The following is a 19,762-nucleotide window of genomic DNA, read 5'->3' on the forward strand; positions in this document are numbered from 1 at the left end:
GGTGCTACACAGTTTTGAAACGACTGCCTTTATGCCATAAAGACAGACAGAAGACTGGACTTGTCAGCAACCACTCCTGGGCCTGCTGAGCCCACACTGCTGCCAAGTTAAAGTCATCTTAACTCTGTTGTGTGTTCAAAGACATAGCCGCTGTACCATCTCACTATGATTTTCATGCTACAATATATCTGGAATGACGGAAAAACAAACAAAAATCATACTGAGAGCTCATTTTCGACTAAAGTTGCTTTTATTGAAAAAGGCCAGGGTGCAAATATGAAATAAAAAAAAAAATAAAGACAAGCATATATTTTGAAGCATTTTAATACAAACTTAATATAAACTATTTCAGTCCCTCTTGACATGTAAGACACTGACTCAAAATACTTTGTTATACTGTATTTTTATCAAGTATTGCACAATGTAGGTACAAAATTAATATATATACGATTACATTGTCCATAATATAGCAAAAATCTTTTAAACTCTTAACAGAAAATACAACTTTTGTGTTTCAAAAAAAGCAAATATTCCTACACTGAATTCCGGACACTAAAGAATATCCTGTACACAATCTTTAGAATATTTGATCTATTTTAAAGATGGATTTCCTCAACAATTTTATTAAAAAACAAAATATATAATAACATAAAGCTGCTGCAGCCATCACAGATCACTGGAGTAGTAAAAAGATATAAATGCAATACCATGTCGTAGAAACAATATATATACTCTGATACTTTACAAACTCTGTACTCAATTAAATTATACAATTAGAAAAAAGACCAAGTAACCCCAGATATATATTCGTTAGTGCCAATTTCTTAAAAATCAGCCAAGTCTTAACCAACTTTAAAATACTGTAAGAGGCCAGAACTTGAAGCTTATGTTTTTTAATATTTTAGAAGTATTTTCTTTAAAACATAGTAAAAAATTATTTTGTGCTTTGTTGGCAAAAATAGGAAAAGAAAACAATGATGTGTTTTGACTGAAAGTAACCAAGCTTGGACACATTTGTACAACAAGCTCTTAGTAGAAACAAACTCAAGGGGGCACAGAAAGACAACACCCTTGGGCACATGCGCTTTTCAGTGACTAATAGGGATTTTTGTTTCCATGTCCACAGCTCCTTTTCCTGTCCTTTACTAGTGTGCGTCATTTTGTGTTTTTATTTTTTTATTTTTTTCCTTTTCTTCTTTTGCCAACAATCATTCATAAATAATTCATTCTGTATTCATTAGTTAGCCATGACCGGCTGGAATTGCTGGTTAGAATACTGCATGTTGCTCAGACTGAAGTTTAGACCATCCATGAGAGACTTGTCGTTGAGGCTGCCGTAGGCTGCAAACACATCGAAGGCATTGTTATACTGCTGAGGGCTGAGGCTGAGAGGATTCTCACTGTTGAACATTGCAGTGGAGCTGCCCTGGCCCTGCAGGTTGGGGAATACAAACTCCTTGGCGTCAGGGGAGAGCGCTGAAGGCTTCTGCTGCTGCTGCCCTCCGAGGCCAAGGCCATAGAGAGAATGCATGGAAGTGGAGATGGCTTTCTGCTTCAGTAGGTTGTTCACATTCAGGCCCAGGTTAGTGGGAGAGGTGCGTGCCACCTTGCCGCTGCTGCGGCCGCTGTTCTTCATCTTGGTGGAGCCGAACTTGGTGGCAGCGAAAGTGGCTGTGGTGAAGGTTAAAGGCTGAGTGGAGCGTGGCATGAATGAGGGGCTGACTGAAGCAGACTGGCCGAAAGGAGGCGATGGCGAGCTGGACTCGGAGGAGACTCCCACGGGTTCGCTGATTGGCATGAACACCTGAGCGTCTGGGTTAAAACTGTTTCTGATCTCCTTGTCCAACTCCGACCCATTCTCGTTGTTATCATCCACGTAAAGCACCTTGACGGGTCCCTTTTCCCCAATCTGGTAAGACACCTCAAAGGGGTCGATCCACACACTGAGGTCCTGAGGCAAGTTATTCCGGACGTCTTCGATGTCCAGCCCGCTCTCTTTGGCTGCTTCTTCCACTACTGGATCCACCTTCTCGCCCACGTGTATACACCTGAACCCAGACCCTTTGTATGGCTTGTCGGGGTACCAATGGCCCTCATATTTCTTCTTCAACTGCCTTTCTAGCTCCTCGCCAAAGATGTTCACTCGACGCCGAGGGAGTTTGTTGTAAAGGTAAGATATAATGAAGTTGAGTGCTACTTGGATTTCAAGCTGCATAGCTGCTTCACAGTTGCAAGTATGTCTGCAGTCAAGAGCCGTCTTATCCGGGGTGCTTTGAAAATCTCCTAGGCAGTAGTGATCAGTTCGGACAGAGATGCTGGTTGCTGGGAAAATATTTGCCGTTCCACAGGAAAGTCTTCTTTATCCTTAGAGAAAGGAAAAAAATAATTAAAAAAAAAGAGGCAAAATGTTCAACTTTCCACTCATTTAGTGCACATATAAATCAACCTGAAGCACTTGGTACAAACATTCATTCAAAAGGGCAGCATGCAGTTTAATTGAAAATGAAGGATTCAGCTTTAAAAACTAAGCTAAATCTAAATCTATCAGTGCTGAAGAAGAATCTCAAATGAGTGTGGTCGCTTCAGAGATCAGACAAGAATGTTACATAATCCGCACTGGTTCCGTACCGTAACCGTAAAACCAAGGACTGAAAGCTGCTTCACTGAAATATGGGGCATTTTCAAACAATGCGACACTTGGAGACGACATTGCGCAATAGATTTTGCGATCAGGTTTCTTCTAGAAAGCAGCCAATAACATGGCGATCCACACAGGGTGTAGCTAACACAGGGATGACCAAATTAGTACAGTAACGATACGTTTTTCTTCGAATGGAAATGCATGAAGGGGTTCACAGTGTCTTCCAAATATTCAACACCATTATTCAAATAGCACAGTTAATAAGCACTGACTATTTTATAACCCCAGTACCGCTGGCTTGTATAATATTTATGTCTACAGATATGAAAAACACAAACAGTATATGGGAAGGTGACACATCCATGTTTTCACTGACAGAGGATTTGCCTCAGTTTGCTATTCTGCTTTTAAACTATTTAGCTACCTACACTGCAAACGAGAATAAGCGAAACAACATACGCTAACTACGCTAACGTCAGTCAGATGCTGGACTATTTATATCCTAAACTGAGGTACATTTATGGCTTTATTTGCTGGACACGGCGTTGAAGAGTGATCCTAAGGACAGATTGTGGCCAGCAGCTTTTGTTTAACGTTAACGTTAACCTAGCTAGGTTAACTCAGTCTTACTAGGCTTAAGTTAGCTTTAAGTCGCCAGCTCCTTGTTTGAATTTTCCAGTTACACCTTAAATGGTGCAGCTCCTGCATCCTGGCGACTGAGGGAAAACGCAACTGCTGCACCATTTAAGGTAGAACGGGAAAATTCTAATTAGAAGCTGCTTTCAGCTTCGTCCCAGGCTTACTAGCAAGAAGACAGCTCGGTGACGCCTACACAGATTTAACCACCCCGAGATAATCTGTCACCGTTCGTACAGTAAAGCATGCCTCTCCAGTATTCCAGGCTGAACTTGAACACAACGACATTTCTGACTTAAAACACAACCAGAGACGAACGAAACTACCTCACCTTCAACGTTAGCTAGAAAGCTAACGTTGGTTAGCAACATTTGGCTTGTCTCACTTAATGAACATTTCGCTTTGGTGGGGGGATTTAATGAGATCACCACAAAAATACGACAATACAGACAATGACAACGGCGATTTTGCTAAAACAACTCGTGCACGTTAACTTAGTTAGCAACCACTCAGAAAACGTTGCAACACCGTTAAAGCTGATCTTGTACTCACATTAATGAGCTGGATACGCGTAGCGACCGTTTAGATCCCAGGAGCTGCTTGACGGCGACGTTCAACACTAAAAAGTTCAGGATTGAGATTCGTATTCCAGTAACGACAGTGTCAGTGTTTTTTTTTTATTCTTCTGACGTGGTGTGGTCTGGTCTGGTCTGGTCTGCTTCTCAACAGGCAATCTGACTCCCCCCCACTGCCCGGGAGTGTTTTACCACTCTGCCCTTTAAACCAGAGCCACAATCCGCTTTATAGCCAAACCCTCCGCCGCGGAGCCGTGGAGGGCGGTGATGCGGTTTCGGAGGTCAACACCCCACTGACGCCGATGATTGGCTAGTTGCAGCCTACGTCACAGTGTAACTCAGCCTGCTATTAGTTCAAAGACACGTCAATTAAGGGAAAAACGCCCTCGAGAACTCCGACCAATCAGCGACAAGTACATTAGAAGGGTTGCTCCCAGTTACGTATTAAGCCGTTTCTGTGTCTGCCCGGAGAAATCAAAAATACTGTGAGTAAGTGTACCTTTTTAATGTGCTTGTGAGCTTTTTTCAGCGTGGAACCCGTCATATTCATGCGAGTCATGGAATTGGAAAAAGTATATTTGAAAAATTGTCAAGTAAAACTTTTATTTTAACGCAGGTCTTGTTCAGGCCTAGTGAACAAGAAAATGAAAAGAGGAAATCTATTACCGAGTAATGTTTTTACAGCAGCAGTGTTTTAATCTTATTCTGCCCTTGAGTGTTTTGCTTGGGTAGGAGGGGGGATTCGGCTCTGCCTATTGGTTGTTGATGTTTCTGACGTCACCGCGACCCCGCCTTGTTGTGACTGGGACACCACGCTTTCTTTAACTTAGCCACGCCCCTTGTAATTTAAAGGGACAGGAAGGTTCAAGAGCAGCTAAAGCAATTTTCACCCAGAGGCAGACATACTACCTTAGTGCCTGGCTCTACTAGACCTAAACCATTCCATAAGTGAACTGATCTAATATATCAAGAGTGTTTTGTTGTTCCATAAGTCTCCAGACTGCATAGCAGTGTGTGAAAATATTCATACCCTAGCACATCTCACATTGAAACTGTACTGTGTAAGCCTACCTAGCCTGGTCTCTGCTTTTATGATCATGAGCATTATGTTAGCTTTTTACTTGAGAGCCTGAAGAAAGACAGGGTTCTGTGACTTGTTTGGAGATGCATTTCTAGGCCTAAACTAAACTGTCAGGTATCTTTTTTTTCTCTGAATCAGGTTATTCTGAATTGAGTAATTAACACGTATATTGTTTACATTTTTTTGGAAAACATAGAAAGGTTGAATTAGTCTTCAATAAAATGTACTGAAGAAAGTCTTCCCTTCTAGACTCTACTTTCTGACTTAGATGAGTGGCCTAATGGCACAGTGAGGACTGTAATCCAAACAGGCCTTTGAACTCAGCAACACAGCGGTGGATAAATTTGTCGGGTTATGAACGTTCATAGTGCAGAGGAGGAGAAAGTGAGGGAGGGGGAGAGAATGAGGAGCTGTCTGTCTGGTTTATTTATTATCAGCTGCTGTGGGTAAAAGTATAAAGTAAGCCAGTTGCTGGTGTGACATGATCAGTTTGCCGCCTGAGTGCCCGGAGCATATAAAACAGGTGGATTTATGATTTATGACTGTGGTCAGTTTCCACAATCTAAGTATGAAATGTGGTATAAATAGATTCTAAAGTATAATAAAAAAAGAAAGTTTAATCATGTAAGGTGCCTTAGTGACATTATGTCAAAAGGTTATAGTCAGGCTATTCTGATTAGGTGCCGCAAAAAGCTTTTGTGGGAAGAAAGTGTGAGCTAAAGGATGAGATCATATTTTTTACCATGGCAACCACAAACTTAAAACAACTAACAAGTCATTGCTCCTCCCCTTTCTGCACCTGATTTCCATCCTGTCAGCGCTGCGCCACACCCTTGCTTTTCTCACAAAGGAACCACACCTGCCATCTGTCTGAAGGTATAGAGACCAGAAATACCCTAGCGGGTTATGTGTTTAAGAGGCCTAGTGCTTCGTTTGTTTGGTTTGTTGTTCAGGGACTTTGGGTTTGATAAGAATAACAAACACTTTAATTTGCCAGGTATGTTATGCATACAAAGCATTTGCCTTTGTTAACGTGCATATGTAACATGCTAAACAGACCAGACAATTAGGTGAGGCTGTTATCAAATATTCAAGAGAAAATTACACCAAAATAAATACAAAAAATAGTAAAAACAAAACAAAACAGATGGTAAAGAGTCAACGAGAGGTGAATACATGAACAGATACGTACAAGTCCATCATTTTCCAACAAATATTTCTGAGGGGCTTAGATAAAGTTTCCAAAACCAGAGAACAAAAAATGATCAGAAGATGACAAAAATGGGACTCCTATGAACCAAGCAAGACCTGGTAGACCACTAAAGCTGCCCTTATCAGATAAACAGTATTTAAAGCTTTTATCTATAAGAGAGAGAAAAAAATCAAGCTCCACTCTTGCTTCAAATCTGAATAAATCTACAATATTTCTGTCCATCCTTCCACCATGAGAAGACAACTCAACACTATGAATCCAAAAACAGCCTAAAGAGCCCTTCCTGGGAAAAGGAAAAGTGGATGATATATGCAAGCAAAGAAGCTGCTGGTGTTCTCAGTCCAGACCCCAACATTACTAAGTTTTTTGGAATTACTTGAATCATCAGAAGCAGAAAATGCAAATAACTTTAATAACCAGAATTATGAACAATATTTTACAGTGATATCAACATTTGTATAGTTAAACAGTAATACATTACAGTGCAGATGATCTATTTTTCGGATCTATTTTTCAAACGGTTGCACAATTAGGTGCAATATAAACAAAACACTATTATCATTATCACTATATGGTTTTCTCTATATTCTGCACATGAATGTGACCCATGTGCTCAACATCCTCTCCCTCTACTGTCCTTGCAAGGCATATCATGAAAGGAGAAATGCTCTCTGACATGTTTGCAGTAAATATGTATCGGTCATGGTGGGCAGAAACAACAGGTAGAGAAAGGTGAGATAGATTCCAGATTGGCCCACTGCAGGGGTGTGAGTGTCTTTAGTAGCGGGGGCCCAGAAGACACCACATAAGCATTTCCACTATACCACTGACTCATACAGTGGCACGCTGCCAGTGCAGATGGAACATGCAATTTAGAAGGGCACAAAATGCACCAGAATTACAAAATGAGAATCAAATGTACACCGTGGTTATAATCTTTCAAATCCGGATGCATGCATTTAAGTCATACTTCAAACTGGCTGTGCTCTTTAATGGGAATAGAGAGAAAATGAAAAGATAAAATGCTTCATTTTCAGATGATAAATTTTTGCAATAAAAGAAATCAGCAAATCTCACTCTTGGCCATTTTATAGCATGTCACACTTCAAATATGTCAGGTTTATGAGGCCATTTACAGCATTTAATTACATGAGTTCAGTGTGGTGAAGCCACTGAAAATTGCCAATATCACACGGGGCAAATTGAAAGGAAGTTGTGTGGGATGAATTAGGAAAGTGTCCGGTATCAGTCGCCATCAGTTAGTAAGCCTCATCGCTCTTTTCTTATGGGAAGTGAACGTTGGTTGAAGGAGAAAAACAAGTCTGTGATAGATGTGTGCTTTAAAGCAAGTTCCAAATGGGCCGTTCCCTTGACGCTAATGTTTACCAATGAAATGCCTGACTTACAGTCCACAGCCAACAGCCTGGAATGTTGTTAGTACAAACTCAAAACCAGTAGCACAGTGAAGCATGTATATTCTGCTCTGACCAGTCAAAGCTGTTTCACAACATACAATACTGCGCAAAAGTCATGTACTGAATTTAATTTCCAATCAAGTGGCTGTTACATACAAATGAGGTAATTCATTAGATAATTCACATGTATAAGAAAGGGGACAGTCAAAGGAAAATAAGCTAAAAAAAAAAAAAAACAAGAGTTTTCTGACTGCTGTTAAAAAGCAACTGTTTCTGAGAAATAGAATAAATTCCCAACTGAATGTGTTTGGGATTACTGGGATTGTAAAATTCTGTTATTATATAGCGTTGTTGAGGGTTCTGGGTGTTATTCTGTTAAATGTATGTTGTCTGTATTTCCTCTTACTGATAAATAATCAATATGTATTTAAAGGCAATTTTAACTGGAATGTCAATAAATGAGGAGTAGTCTCTGGCTTCTGCATAACACTGTACATACTGACCTATTTAATAAAGTAAAGATATACTGTATTTTCCAGCAGAGATTAATAAAGCCTTGCTATCATACAATCTTATTACAATGTATGTATTTCTATTTCTATCTTGGAATATCCTGATTCTGATTTCTCCCATTCCGATTACATGTCCATGTGCTATATTGGAAAAATGACACCTACTTGGAGCTGTAAAGAGAGCAAAAAAGGAAGTTTTCACTGAAGGTTTATCAGTAACATAATAATTTTATGTTTCACATAAAACATCTATATTTGACCAGTACAGCCTATGTTCATGCTATGGTCCTCATATAAAGCACCCCACTCTGTTGGTATTGAATTCCATGTGAATATCTTTGAATATGTTTAGCCACTTCAGAATATACAGCATCATGAATCACAGAGTGACTAAGGGGAAAAGGATCATAATGCCAGCTTCCTGAAAATGGTAGTACAAGAATCTGTCTCAGTGTGGAGGAGAATGTGTACGTGCTTGATATGACTTTGCCTTGTTCTAAGAATTAGAGTTGCAATGTGAAAGCTGCATGAAGATTTATTACCATTATACATGGTGAAAGTGTTAATTCCATCAGTCTGTTGCAGTGGTACTGGAGGAGGGGGGTGATGATTTGCTATTTTTGTCAGGATAAATTATATCACCATGTGCTTTTCTGAGCATATCATAATGTCTGATTACAAAGTGAGCATAATTAGTCCAGTTTAATTGGATTTACTGTAGTGCAGTTTGTGAAGCACTGAACTGATGTTAATGCTGAATAAAAATGATTGTACTCACAGTTTTTGATAGCATTTTTAAATGTGCCAGTAATAGGGCCTTGTCTGTGCCAACTAACTTATCAAACTAATATTGACATAGTGTGTTACATATTGTGTATTGTGTACTGTGACAATGTCTTCAAGTATCAGGATATTACATTTTTGTAGTACCACCCTTGCAGTGGAAGCTGTATGTCTCATGTTTACCTCATAGTATATGATCTGTGTACTTTTCATGTACTGATGAACCTGATGAATATTGCAGTTCATTCCAGAAGTGTTCTTTTGTGGAACCGTAATAAGTGTAGAAGTGTTCAGTGTTGGATTCAGCCATTGTGTTCTTTGGCACGGAAATTAATGATTTGGTTTAACTCTACACAAAAAGTCTGCCATAGAGGTGTAATTTCCACCAGGGTGGGGTTACATGGCCATGACCCCCCCAGTAATTCATTTTGATAATAATTATTTAAAAGTTTTAGTTATAAAACATGACAAAATATTGGATTTATTTTTTATATAATAAATGCCACCATAAAATGTGCCACTATTACCAATGCTGATATAATAAATATTGATGAAACCATTTTCTTGAGGCAACAGGATCTTAAATATTCTCAGAAGTTCCTTCATCATGCAAGTGATAATAAGCAAGGACGTTGGTGCAAGTAATGGTCAGCCTGGTCTCTCCCTTAAAGTGTTTAGAACAGATTATGCCATGTTGCTGCATATATATTTGGATGGAAGTGTTGGAAGTATTTAATAACCAGTATGTTTAACCACTATGTTTATGGTATAGCCCTCATAAAGCACCCCACTCTGTTGGTGTTGAATTTCATGTGAATACTTATGTTTAGCCACTTCAGAATATAGGTTAAGTGAGTTGGTCTGCCTTTTTAATGTGTTTAGCATAGTTTTTGGCATGTTCCTGTAAATTGGAGTTAAAGATAGCTGATCTGCCCATCTGTAAGATCTGTAAGATTTAGTAACAATAAGAGGCTTAAATGGAAAAATATTGGTTCTGTTTTGTGTTCTTATGGAAGGCTTCAAAAAAGAAATGAAAGAAGCAGAAGCTGACAGATATGATGGGAATGAAGGAAGCAGGTAATGAGTCCGGTCATTTCAGTGGTTATGCAGTATGTTCAGTGTGGATAATTTCCTCTGGCTCACTTCTGTATTTATCCCCACAACATTCATGACCTTCTAGTCTTCAGTCCCAACACAACTGAATTCGTTTACCACTGTCTTCTATGCTGTTACTGATAAATAAGCATTATGGACATCGACAGAGCGAAGGGGTTAAAACCATAAGGCCTTTGTGTTGGTGAGGCAAACTTGTGACAGTGAGGTAATTTTCCACTAGGGCAAATGCACTGAGTGGACATGCTGGCAGCAAACACTGCAGTAATGCAGATGGAGTTGCCAGGGGAAAGGCACCATTTTACCTCCAGTCTATTAACACATTTAGTGTCTGAGTCTGGGAGGATCATTAGATTATGCTGTCTGTTTAAAAGCCTGTACGTTTTGTAAAGTAATGGCAAAATGGACATATAGTTGGGACTACACTCATGTGTTTATCATCTCTCAGCCTCAGCAATGTCAACAAGACCTCTTATACATGAGTGGCGTATCCATGGCAACTATCGCTAAAAGATGATCTTAGTCCTCTCCACAGTGAAACAGTAAGGAGAAAGCAGTCAATTGAAAGCGCGCTCCCACTGCTTTAATGAATCGGATTTATTCTTTGTTATGAGGCAGAAGAAAATGAAAAGGAACAAAAGGAGGAAGATGAGAGGGCTGAAGTGTTTTTGCTGCCTGGAGATTAATCACTATGTTTTGGTTGTCACCTGGAGATAAAAAACGAAGCAGTCAGATGGAATATGACTGTGATGATTTCAAACACGGCAGCATTGTTTATGGAATGAAGGGAATGACACACCGTGTGAACACACACACACACACACTCCTACAGCACGCACGCGATACTGCATACGCAATGAGAAGAGAGGCCCGAGCTAAATTTCGCTGACAGGTGATTACAGAGAGTGTAGGGAGAAAGCTGATAGGCAGAGCAAGTGTGTAGAAAGCACAAAAAGAACAGTAATGCTGTAATGGAGAGGTGAACCTGTCATACAGGCTGAATCAGCACCTTCATCTTCTTCGCTTCTCTGAAGATTTTCTTTTCTTTTAATGGAGGGCAAGGCGGAAAGGTTCTAATACGTTTTTCAAAAGACCGGAAAAAAAAGCAGAAGGCTGTGTTAATGTAAAAACTCTGCTCACAAATTAAATGACAGCCTCTAAGCGCTTCTTCTTTAAGAGTCTGTGTTAACCCAGAAACATCACGCACTCCACTTCTGCCTCATTTTTAATGAATGGTCATAAGAGGCCAGCACTGCAAACTGTGAAAGTGAATCAACCCTGTAAAGCTGCCTGTACATGGTATCTGTTTTACTTCGTCCTGTGTTATGTTTCTTTTTACTGTAATCTGTTATTACCAGTGGCGAAACATGACTATCAGTGCTAGAAAATGAGAAAAAAACATCTCTGTGCTATTACAAATCTCTGCTAGCACCCCTATGAGAGTTTGGTGGTATGTTAGCACTAAGCCAGTAACAATTCCCATGAGCAATTCTTGTAATTATGTAATCATGTAATTAATCATTTTGAAACTTGTAAAAGACTCCATTCCAACTAGTAACTGACATTAATAGACACCCTCAAAGTAGCACATTTACAGTGACTGTTTTGGTAAAGTGCTCTGGCATAGAGCTGCCACAGCTGTTTTCCATTTCTAACAGCTGACTGAAAGCGGGTTAGGCTACCACTGGCATTCACAGTCACTGACGTATCTAGGATTTCCAGCATACTTAATGATTTTTTCTCCTGTTCTAATCCATTGTAAATTTAATCATGATAAATGATTCATAAATGATTCACTGTCACATGACATGTTAGGATTTCAGTCCAGCTCCTGAAGAGGGAGAGCTGGCTTACCTGTATCTACCTAGATACCACAAATCTTGATTGGACAGTTTTCCATCGAGTGTTTCAAAAATGTAACCCTTTTGTGTCCAACCAAAACTTAACAATGAGTAACCTGTAGAGTTTTCACAGAAAGACGACCCTGCAGACTCCTTACTGATTATTACATGTGTGTATGCTGTATTATGAACGTTTTTGAATTGGCCTTCACAGAAAAAATTTAAACGAGCCACAGCAGTAATGCTCCATGATTTTCAGCTTTCACAGTGACCTTTGTTAAAGTGCTTATTACACAAGCAGACCACAAGCTCTGATAGGCCACACACACACACACACACACACACACACATACACATATACACAGAGTGTGTACACCACGGGTGTGTCATTTCTCTCTGAGAAGACAATCTTTATGATTATATGACAATAATATAACACATTGATTATATAACACAATGTCAAACCAAGTACCATTTGTTTTTAACAGACCATTCCAAGCCATTTTCTTTTTTCTTCCAAAAGTTAGCTTCAGTTTCTTTTAGATCATTATTATTTTAACAGGCTTATATCCACAATATCTTTGTACACCTCTCAGTTTGTGATCCAATCAATGAACTGAAGTTCAGTGATGCCGCTGAAAAACACATTTCCACATCTTTACAGTAACCTTAGTGCAGTCTGGTTGGATTCTTTGCCATCAGTTTGATGTGCTAAAAGTGATTTTCTCTGAAACAAATATCATTTGGTCCACATTTTAAGAAGGAACCTAAAGAACTTCAGTAAAGTTTACCAATGGTTGAATAGAGTGTCCACATACATTTTCAGACTATTGTGCACTTTTACAATCAAGGTTCATAAATACTTGTTGGCATGGACATATGATTCTAGGAAAAACGTTTAATTAGTATAGATCCTTTGCATTATATGGAAGTCCTTCAAACTTTTTTCACATTTACACAATCACCTTTAAAGTGGTTCCATAAAGAACTACTCACTGAAAGGTTCTTAAAAGAACCAAAAGTGTTTTTTCCATGATTTAACTCCACAGAACTCTTTTGGACACTTTTAAGACTATTAGATAATCAGCATGTTTCCATATTATCAAAATGGACAATTCAATTCCTTTAGCATAACCAATCACATGGGCATAAAGAAAACAAGCTTATTTCTCCATCCACCATTTTGCTAAGCTCAGTCTTAAAGGTCAGGTCAGTAACTTTTGTTCTAAATTATATTACACATAATATTCTGCATTTTTCTTTACTTAGTCAAACAGCATGTCCTATCACAGTTATGGGTAGTCCATGGTTTGGAATCTTGCTCTGCTCATGTGTCCACACCAGCTTTATCATTAACCAGTTTTTCCTCTCTCTCTCTCTTTGTTGTTAGTCATGCATGAAGGAACACTTCACCCTCATGGGTGAGAGGTAAATTTGGTCAGCCCGGTCTGACCTGCATGCAGGGAAGGCAAGGTTACTTCTCCTGCTTCAGACGGAGGTCACACTAGAAGGACAATAATAATGTCTGGTTTGGCATCCCACACTACACACCACTCTGTTAATCATTAGCACATGCCTCCACCATGGCTTTATCCCAATCACGTACACAATCATAAACAGGACTGGATGTGACCAAAGGCCTCCACTAGAATGGCTTCTATTTGGCCTATTTATGCTCCACCCCCAAATGTGAGGGTGAACATGTTTTAAAGGACATTGGAAAAATCCCATTCAACATTATGAAAAAACTATAGCACACACTCAGGTTTTGCCAAAAATAGCTAAATTACTCATATCAGAATGCTGCAGTGCTTGCAAGAGTTACGAGTTAAGAGTCATAATGTTTCCCCCTGAAAATGCTATGCCACCAAACTGGGCCTGTCTGATGAAACACCTTCAACTTACATAGGGTTCCTGGAGATTCAACTTCACTAAATCTAACAAACACAAACAACTTTCTTTGTTAACTCTGGTTTAGATACTCAAGCCGAAAGTGTGATGTTTATTACAAACTGTGGCCAATACCACTATGTTAGGGGTAATAATTGCTCTGTATTTGTGACATCTGTGTAGCATGATGTGTTTCTTTTAATGAAAAGAACATTTTCCATGTGATTTATATCAGAAATCCCACCCCCCGCCAAAGTCTTTCATCTATGGCTTGGCAGGTCTACCCAAAACTGTCAGTTATTCTTACAGTTCCATTTCAGGCAGACTGCAATTTGAAGTTTTCTTCAGTTGACAGATGATCTCCTATAAGCTCATTTGGTGCACCAATGGGAGGTTTAGAGCTTTCTCATTCTGCCCTTTTCGGTTTGAGCATGATGAGAACTCATGCAGAGCATATATGTATGTGGACACGTGAGCACGTGAGGCCGGGAAAACTAATCACCGTAGCCTTGGCACTGAGGAAAATGTCAATGTCACTGTGAGATTTATGAAGCATGGAGGGGCTGCTCCAGGAGAGCACTGTCCTCTCTGCTTTGTTTTCATCTGCACATTCAATTACACCCTTTTTTTGCCTCAACTCGCCCTTATAAAGCTGTTATTTCTGTTCTCCCAGGACAGGGAAGCAGCGTAGATGGGCCAACCCAGTCCATCCCATCTGTATACGCTGACCTGTGAGGTTGTGGAAATGTACGCCATCGTCGTTCTGCATGCTTCAGAGCTCTTATGCCATTGTTATGTGTTTCCATCAGTTAGTCATCCGCGTCAAGTGTGATTGTGTTTTCTTTTTGGCTAGCTCATATCTACTGAACTTTTCAACCTGGCTGGCTACGCATATGAGAAGTAGTTTTCCTCATAGCGATATTTCACTCATTCTGATTCTTATGACCACTCGTCCCACCCCCCACGCACACACACTTTCCTTTCTAGACTTTGTACAGATGAAATGTGTATAGTTCCACAATATCACACCATCCCTCCTGTACTCTAGAGCTTTTTATAAGCATGTTAGGAATGGTACTATAGTCCACACTGGGTGACGTGGGGCCTAGAATGACTAAGAATGTCACGGGGATGTGCTGACTGCTCCCACGCCACTGCGAAAAGCCATTCATCACTGATGGTACAGACTCAAATGGGAAGTCAAGGAAGCACTTTATAGCCTCCCTTGGCTTCACATTCACACTTCCTCATAGCAACGCTGTGCTGTGGTTCAACCCAAAGTAAACACAGTCCTTAGAAACCTGTGGCTCTGCTCTGTCACAATATGAAAAACTGCTCTAGTTTCATAACACAACTATTCAGACAGTTTTTAATAGACTAAACACCAAAAACTAGCAATTCACCAAGCAAACACTTTGTCAAGATTCAATCATTTATCATGTTGCTAACCACCAAAGATGCTAAGATAGAATTGGTGCCAGCACATACCTTGTTAACATTCCAGAGGCAAGCATGAAATGTGTAAAAACTGCACACTCTGTTCTCATCTGTTTTGCTTTATCCCTAAAAATAGCTGTTAGTTGCAAAGTGTGTGTTTATGTTTTTTTTTTCTGAATTTCAAGCACTCCTGCTTCAGTATTTTTTGCAGCACTACGCAGCCATCTGTTTTGAGTGAGGCTTTAATGCTGAACAGTGCCACAGTGGGTATAAATATTTTATCCCAAAGACAGAGGAAAACAAAGTCTTCAGAGAGCCAAGTCGTGTCAGGCCACTGTCTCAGACAAATCCAGACTCTTTAGCCTACCTACTTCCTATTTTTGGCAATTAAATTGATATTACATTACACATTAAAACTGAAAGACAAAACTATGTGCATGTAACATATTTTAATCATTCATGAGGAAATGATGCTTTTGAATCCAGTGAATTAAATTTCTTTTTCCAGTGCACAACTTTAAGAAAAGCATTGCATGTAGACAGGCCATAAAAGTTTAAGTTGTACCAACACTGTGCCAGCCAACCCCTTTCTCTTCTAACTACAGATTATATCAAGGACTGTAGGACAAGAAGCCTAGAATTACATGTTATAGCATTTCTATCCACAGTCAAGTGTTGGTATTTGTGTACAAGCTCAATACAAATGTATGACTCCATAATAAGGCTGTAATCAAGACCACCAATGTCAAGTCCAAGACAACTCTGAGGCTATGATTAGTCAAGTCAAGAATGAGCCTTATGATTTTTAACTGTTTGTTGTCCATATTTCTTTCCATTTTGATATGCTGTTTAAATGAAATTATATCATTCTGTAATTAAGTGCAGAGTTTTGACATTTGCATTCAATTTAATGTACTCCTGACATTTATCTTTGTTATTGTTTTATTAAACATTAGCTGTTCTCAGTCGAGACAAGACACTTAAAATGATGAGACCAATAGCTGAGACCAAGACAAGCTGAGATAATAGATCAGGGTCTCAAGACATCACTACTCCAAACACACCATATTTTAGAAATAACTTTCTTCCATTGTGGTGTCTGGCGACTTCTATTAAATATTAAAACAAATAATGATGAAAATGTCACTGGTGTCCACGTGTCAAATGAAAGAGCACCATAGTGCAAGTCAAAACTATTCTCTTTTAGTGACCTCATCCAGCAACCAGTGTCAGAAGATAAAAGCTTATGGTTGAATAATTTGTATCTAGCTGTGGCAACCCAGACAGGCTTTTCTCATTTTCTGTCTGTCTGGTGCAGTTTTATTACAGCTTGACAGATGATTTTTGTTTTAGGACATCTTAATAATCATACATAAACAACCTGGATTTGTCAGGTATTTGGGGTTCATTGACATTTGCAAAACACATTACAGAAACTAGGGAAATTATCTGTCATCATTTTAGCTGATCATATTTTAGCATGTTTTTCTCCTGACTGAGTAATCCTACTTCATTCAATTTGAACCAAAAATCACACACACACACACACACACACACACACACACACACACACACACACACACACACACCCACACACACACACACACACACATACACACACACACACACACACATATATATATATATACTGCAGCTTTCAGTCAATACTGCATTTTCATTACAGTGAGCCAAATTGCTTCCCTCACCAACTGTTAGCCTCTTTGGGGCATGTTGGAAAAACACAAGCAGGTTTAGATGACCAAAAGTAAAATATGTGCAGGGTTATAGGCTACTTCTGTGCCCCAAAGTGGCCAATAAAACGAGAATACATTAAAATATGTGTAATTTTTGTGTAACCCAGCACTTTCCATTAAACTGACTTTTAGTGATGAAAAAGCATAACGACATCTTTTTCTGTAAAATGTATTCATTAAAAAGTCTTTAACTATATGCATGTCGCAAGTTGAATACCTTGAGTTCCTAATAACCAACTGATAAAGAAACTTTGGTTAAGGTAAACTTTGGTTAGTGCATTTAGAAAGGCTGAAGCAGTTGGTGTGTTTAGAAAGACTGTAGCCGTTGGTGTGTTTAGAAAGACTGTAGCCATTGGTGTGTTTAGAAAGACTGTAGCCATTGGTGTGTTTAGAAACACTGTAGCGGTTGGTGCGTTTAGAAAGGCTGTAGCCGTTGGTGCGTTTAGAAACACTGTAGCCGTTGGTGTTTAAAAAGACCATAGCCGTTGGAGCGTTTAGAAACACTGTAGCTGTTGGTGTGTTGAGAAACACTGTAGCCGTTGGTGCGTTTAGAAAGACAGTAGCCGTTGGTGCATTTAGAAACACTGTAGCCGTTGGTGCGTTTAGAAAGACAGTAGCCGTTGGTGCATTTAGAAACACTGTAGCCGTTGGTGCGTTTAGAAAGACAGTAGCCGTTGGTGCGTTTAGAAACACTGTAGCTGTTGATGTGTTTAGAAACAATGTAGCCGTTGGTGCGTTTAGAAACACTGTAGCCGTTGGTGTTTAAAAAGACAGTAGCCGTTGGTGCGTTTAGAAACACTGTAGCCGTTGGTGTTTAAAAAGACCATAGCCGTTGGAGCGTTTAGAAACACTGTAGCTGTTGGTGTGTTGAGAAACACTGTAGCCGTTGGTGCGTTTAGAAAGACAGTAGCCGTTGGTGCATTTAGAAACACTGTAGCCGTTGGTGCGTTTAGAAAGACAGTAGCCGTTGGTGCGTTTAGAAACACTGTAGCTGTTGATGTGTTTAGAAACAATGTAGCCGTTGGTGCGTTTAGAAACACTGCAGCCGTTGGTGCATTTAGAAACACTGTAGCCGTTGGTGTGTTTAGAAACACTGTAGCAGTTGGTGTGTTTAGAAAGACTGTAGCCGTTGGTGTGTTTAGAAAGACTGTAGCCATGAGTGCGTTTAGAAACAGTGTAGCCGTGAGTGCGTTTAGAATGGCTGTAGCCGTTGGTGTGTTTAGAAACACTGTAGCTGTTGGTGTGTTGAGAAACACTGTAGCCGTTGGTGTGTTTAGAAAGACAGTAGCCGTTGGTGCATTTAGAAACACTGTAGCCGTTGGTGCGTTTAGAAAGACAGTAGGAGTTGGTGCGTTTAGAAATACTGTAGCTGTTGGTGTGTTTAGAAACACTGTAGCCGTTGGTGCGTTTAGAAACACTGTAGCCGTTGGTGCGTTTAGAAAGACTGTAGCCACTGGTGCGTTTAGAAACACTGTAGCCGTTGGTGCGTTTAGAAACACTGTAGCCGGTGGTGCGTTTAGAAAGACTGTAGCCACTGGTGCGTTTAGAAACACTGTAGCCGTTGGTGCGTTTAGAAACACTGTAGCCGTTGGTGCGTTTAGAAACACTGTAGCCGTTGGTGCGTTTAAAAAGGCTGTAGCCTTTGGTGCATTTAGAAAGACAGTGGCCGTTGGTGTGTTTAGAAACACTGTAGCCGCTGGTGCGTTTAGAAACAATGTAGCCGTTGGTGTCTTTAGAAACACTGTAGCTGTTGGTGCGTTTAGAAAGGCTGTAGCCGTTGGTGTCTTTAGAAACACTGTAGACGTTGGTGTGTTTAGAAACACTGTAGCCGTTGGTGCATTTAGAAACAATGTAGCCATTGGTGCCTTTAGAAAGGCTGTAGCCGTTGGTGTGTTTAAAAACGGTGTAGCCGTTGGTGTGTTTAGAAACAATGTAGACGTTGGTGCCTTTAGAAAGGCTGTAGCTGTTGGAGTGTGTAGAAACGCTGTAGTCGTTGGTGTGTTTAGAAACACTGTAGCCGTTGGTGTGTTTAGAAACACTGTAGCCGTTGGTGCCTTTAGAATGGATGTAGCCATTGGTGCATTTAGAAATGCTGTAGCCGTTGGTGCCTTTAGAAACACTGTAGCCGTTGGTGCCTTTAGAAACACTGTAGCCGTTGGTGTGTTTAGAAAGACTGTAGCAGTTGGTGTGTTTAGAAAGACTGTAGCCGTTGGTGTGTTTAGAAAGACTGTAGCCGTGAGTGCGTTTAGAAACAGTGTAGCCGTGAGTGCGTTTAGAATGGATGTAGCCGTTGGTGTGTTTAGAAACACTGTAGCTGTTGGTGTGTTTAGAAACACTGTAGCCGTTGGTGTGTTTAGAAACACTGTAGCCATTGGTGCCTTTAGAATGGATGTAGCCGTGTGTGCATTTAGAAACACTGTAGCCGTTGGTGTGTTTAGAAAGACTGTAGCCGTTGGTGTGTTTAGAAAGACTGTAGCCGTGAGTGCATTTAGAAACAGTGTAGCCGTGAGTGCCTTTAGAAAGGCTGTAGCTGTTTGTGTGGTTAGAAAGGCTGTAGCTGTTTGTGCATTTAGAAAGGCTGTAGCTGTTTGTGCGTTTAGAAAGACTGTAGCCGTGTGTGCGTTTAGAAAGGCTGTAGCTGTTGATGTGTTTTGAAAGGCTATAGCCGTGGGTTGCATATAGAAAGACTGTAGCCGCTGATGTGTTGAGAAAGGCTGTAGCCATTGATGTGTTTTGAAAGGCTGTAGCCCTGACTGTGTTTTGAAACACTGTAGCTGTTTGTGCGTTTAGAAAGACTGGAGCTGTTTGTGCGTTTAGAAAGGCTGTAGCTGTTTGTGCGTTTAGAAAGACTGTAACTGTTTGTGTGTTTAG

General features: G+C 40.0%; 1 protein-coding gene across 1 annotated transcript; it reads right to left on the bottom strand.

Moving 5' to 3' along the window:
• Positions 1 to 231: 231 nt before the first annotated feature.
• tob1b (transducer of ERBB2, 1b) lies at positions 232 to 4,060 on the bottom strand. Its single transcript, XM_017723673.2, has 2 exons — positions 3,830 to 4,060; positions 232 to 2,364 (listed from the first exon to the last, which is right to left on the bottom strand). The coding sequence occupies exon 2, from the start codon at positions 2,213 to 2,215 to the stop codon at positions 1,238 to 1,240; it is 978 nt and encodes a 325-aa protein (XP_017579162.1). The 5' UTR covers positions 2,216 to 2,364; positions 3,830 to 4,060; the 3' UTR covers positions 232 to 1,237.
• Between the last annotated feature and the right edge of the window lie 15,702 nt (positions 4,061 to 19,762).

Source organism: Pygocentrus nattereri, chromosome 13, assembly GCF_015220715.1.
Source record: "Pygocentrus nattereri isolate fPygNat1 chromosome 13, fPygNat1.pri, whole genome shotgun sequence".
Classification (NCBI taxonomy): Eukaryota; Metazoa; Chordata; class Actinopteri; order Characiformes; family Serrasalmidae; genus Pygocentrus; species Pygocentrus nattereri.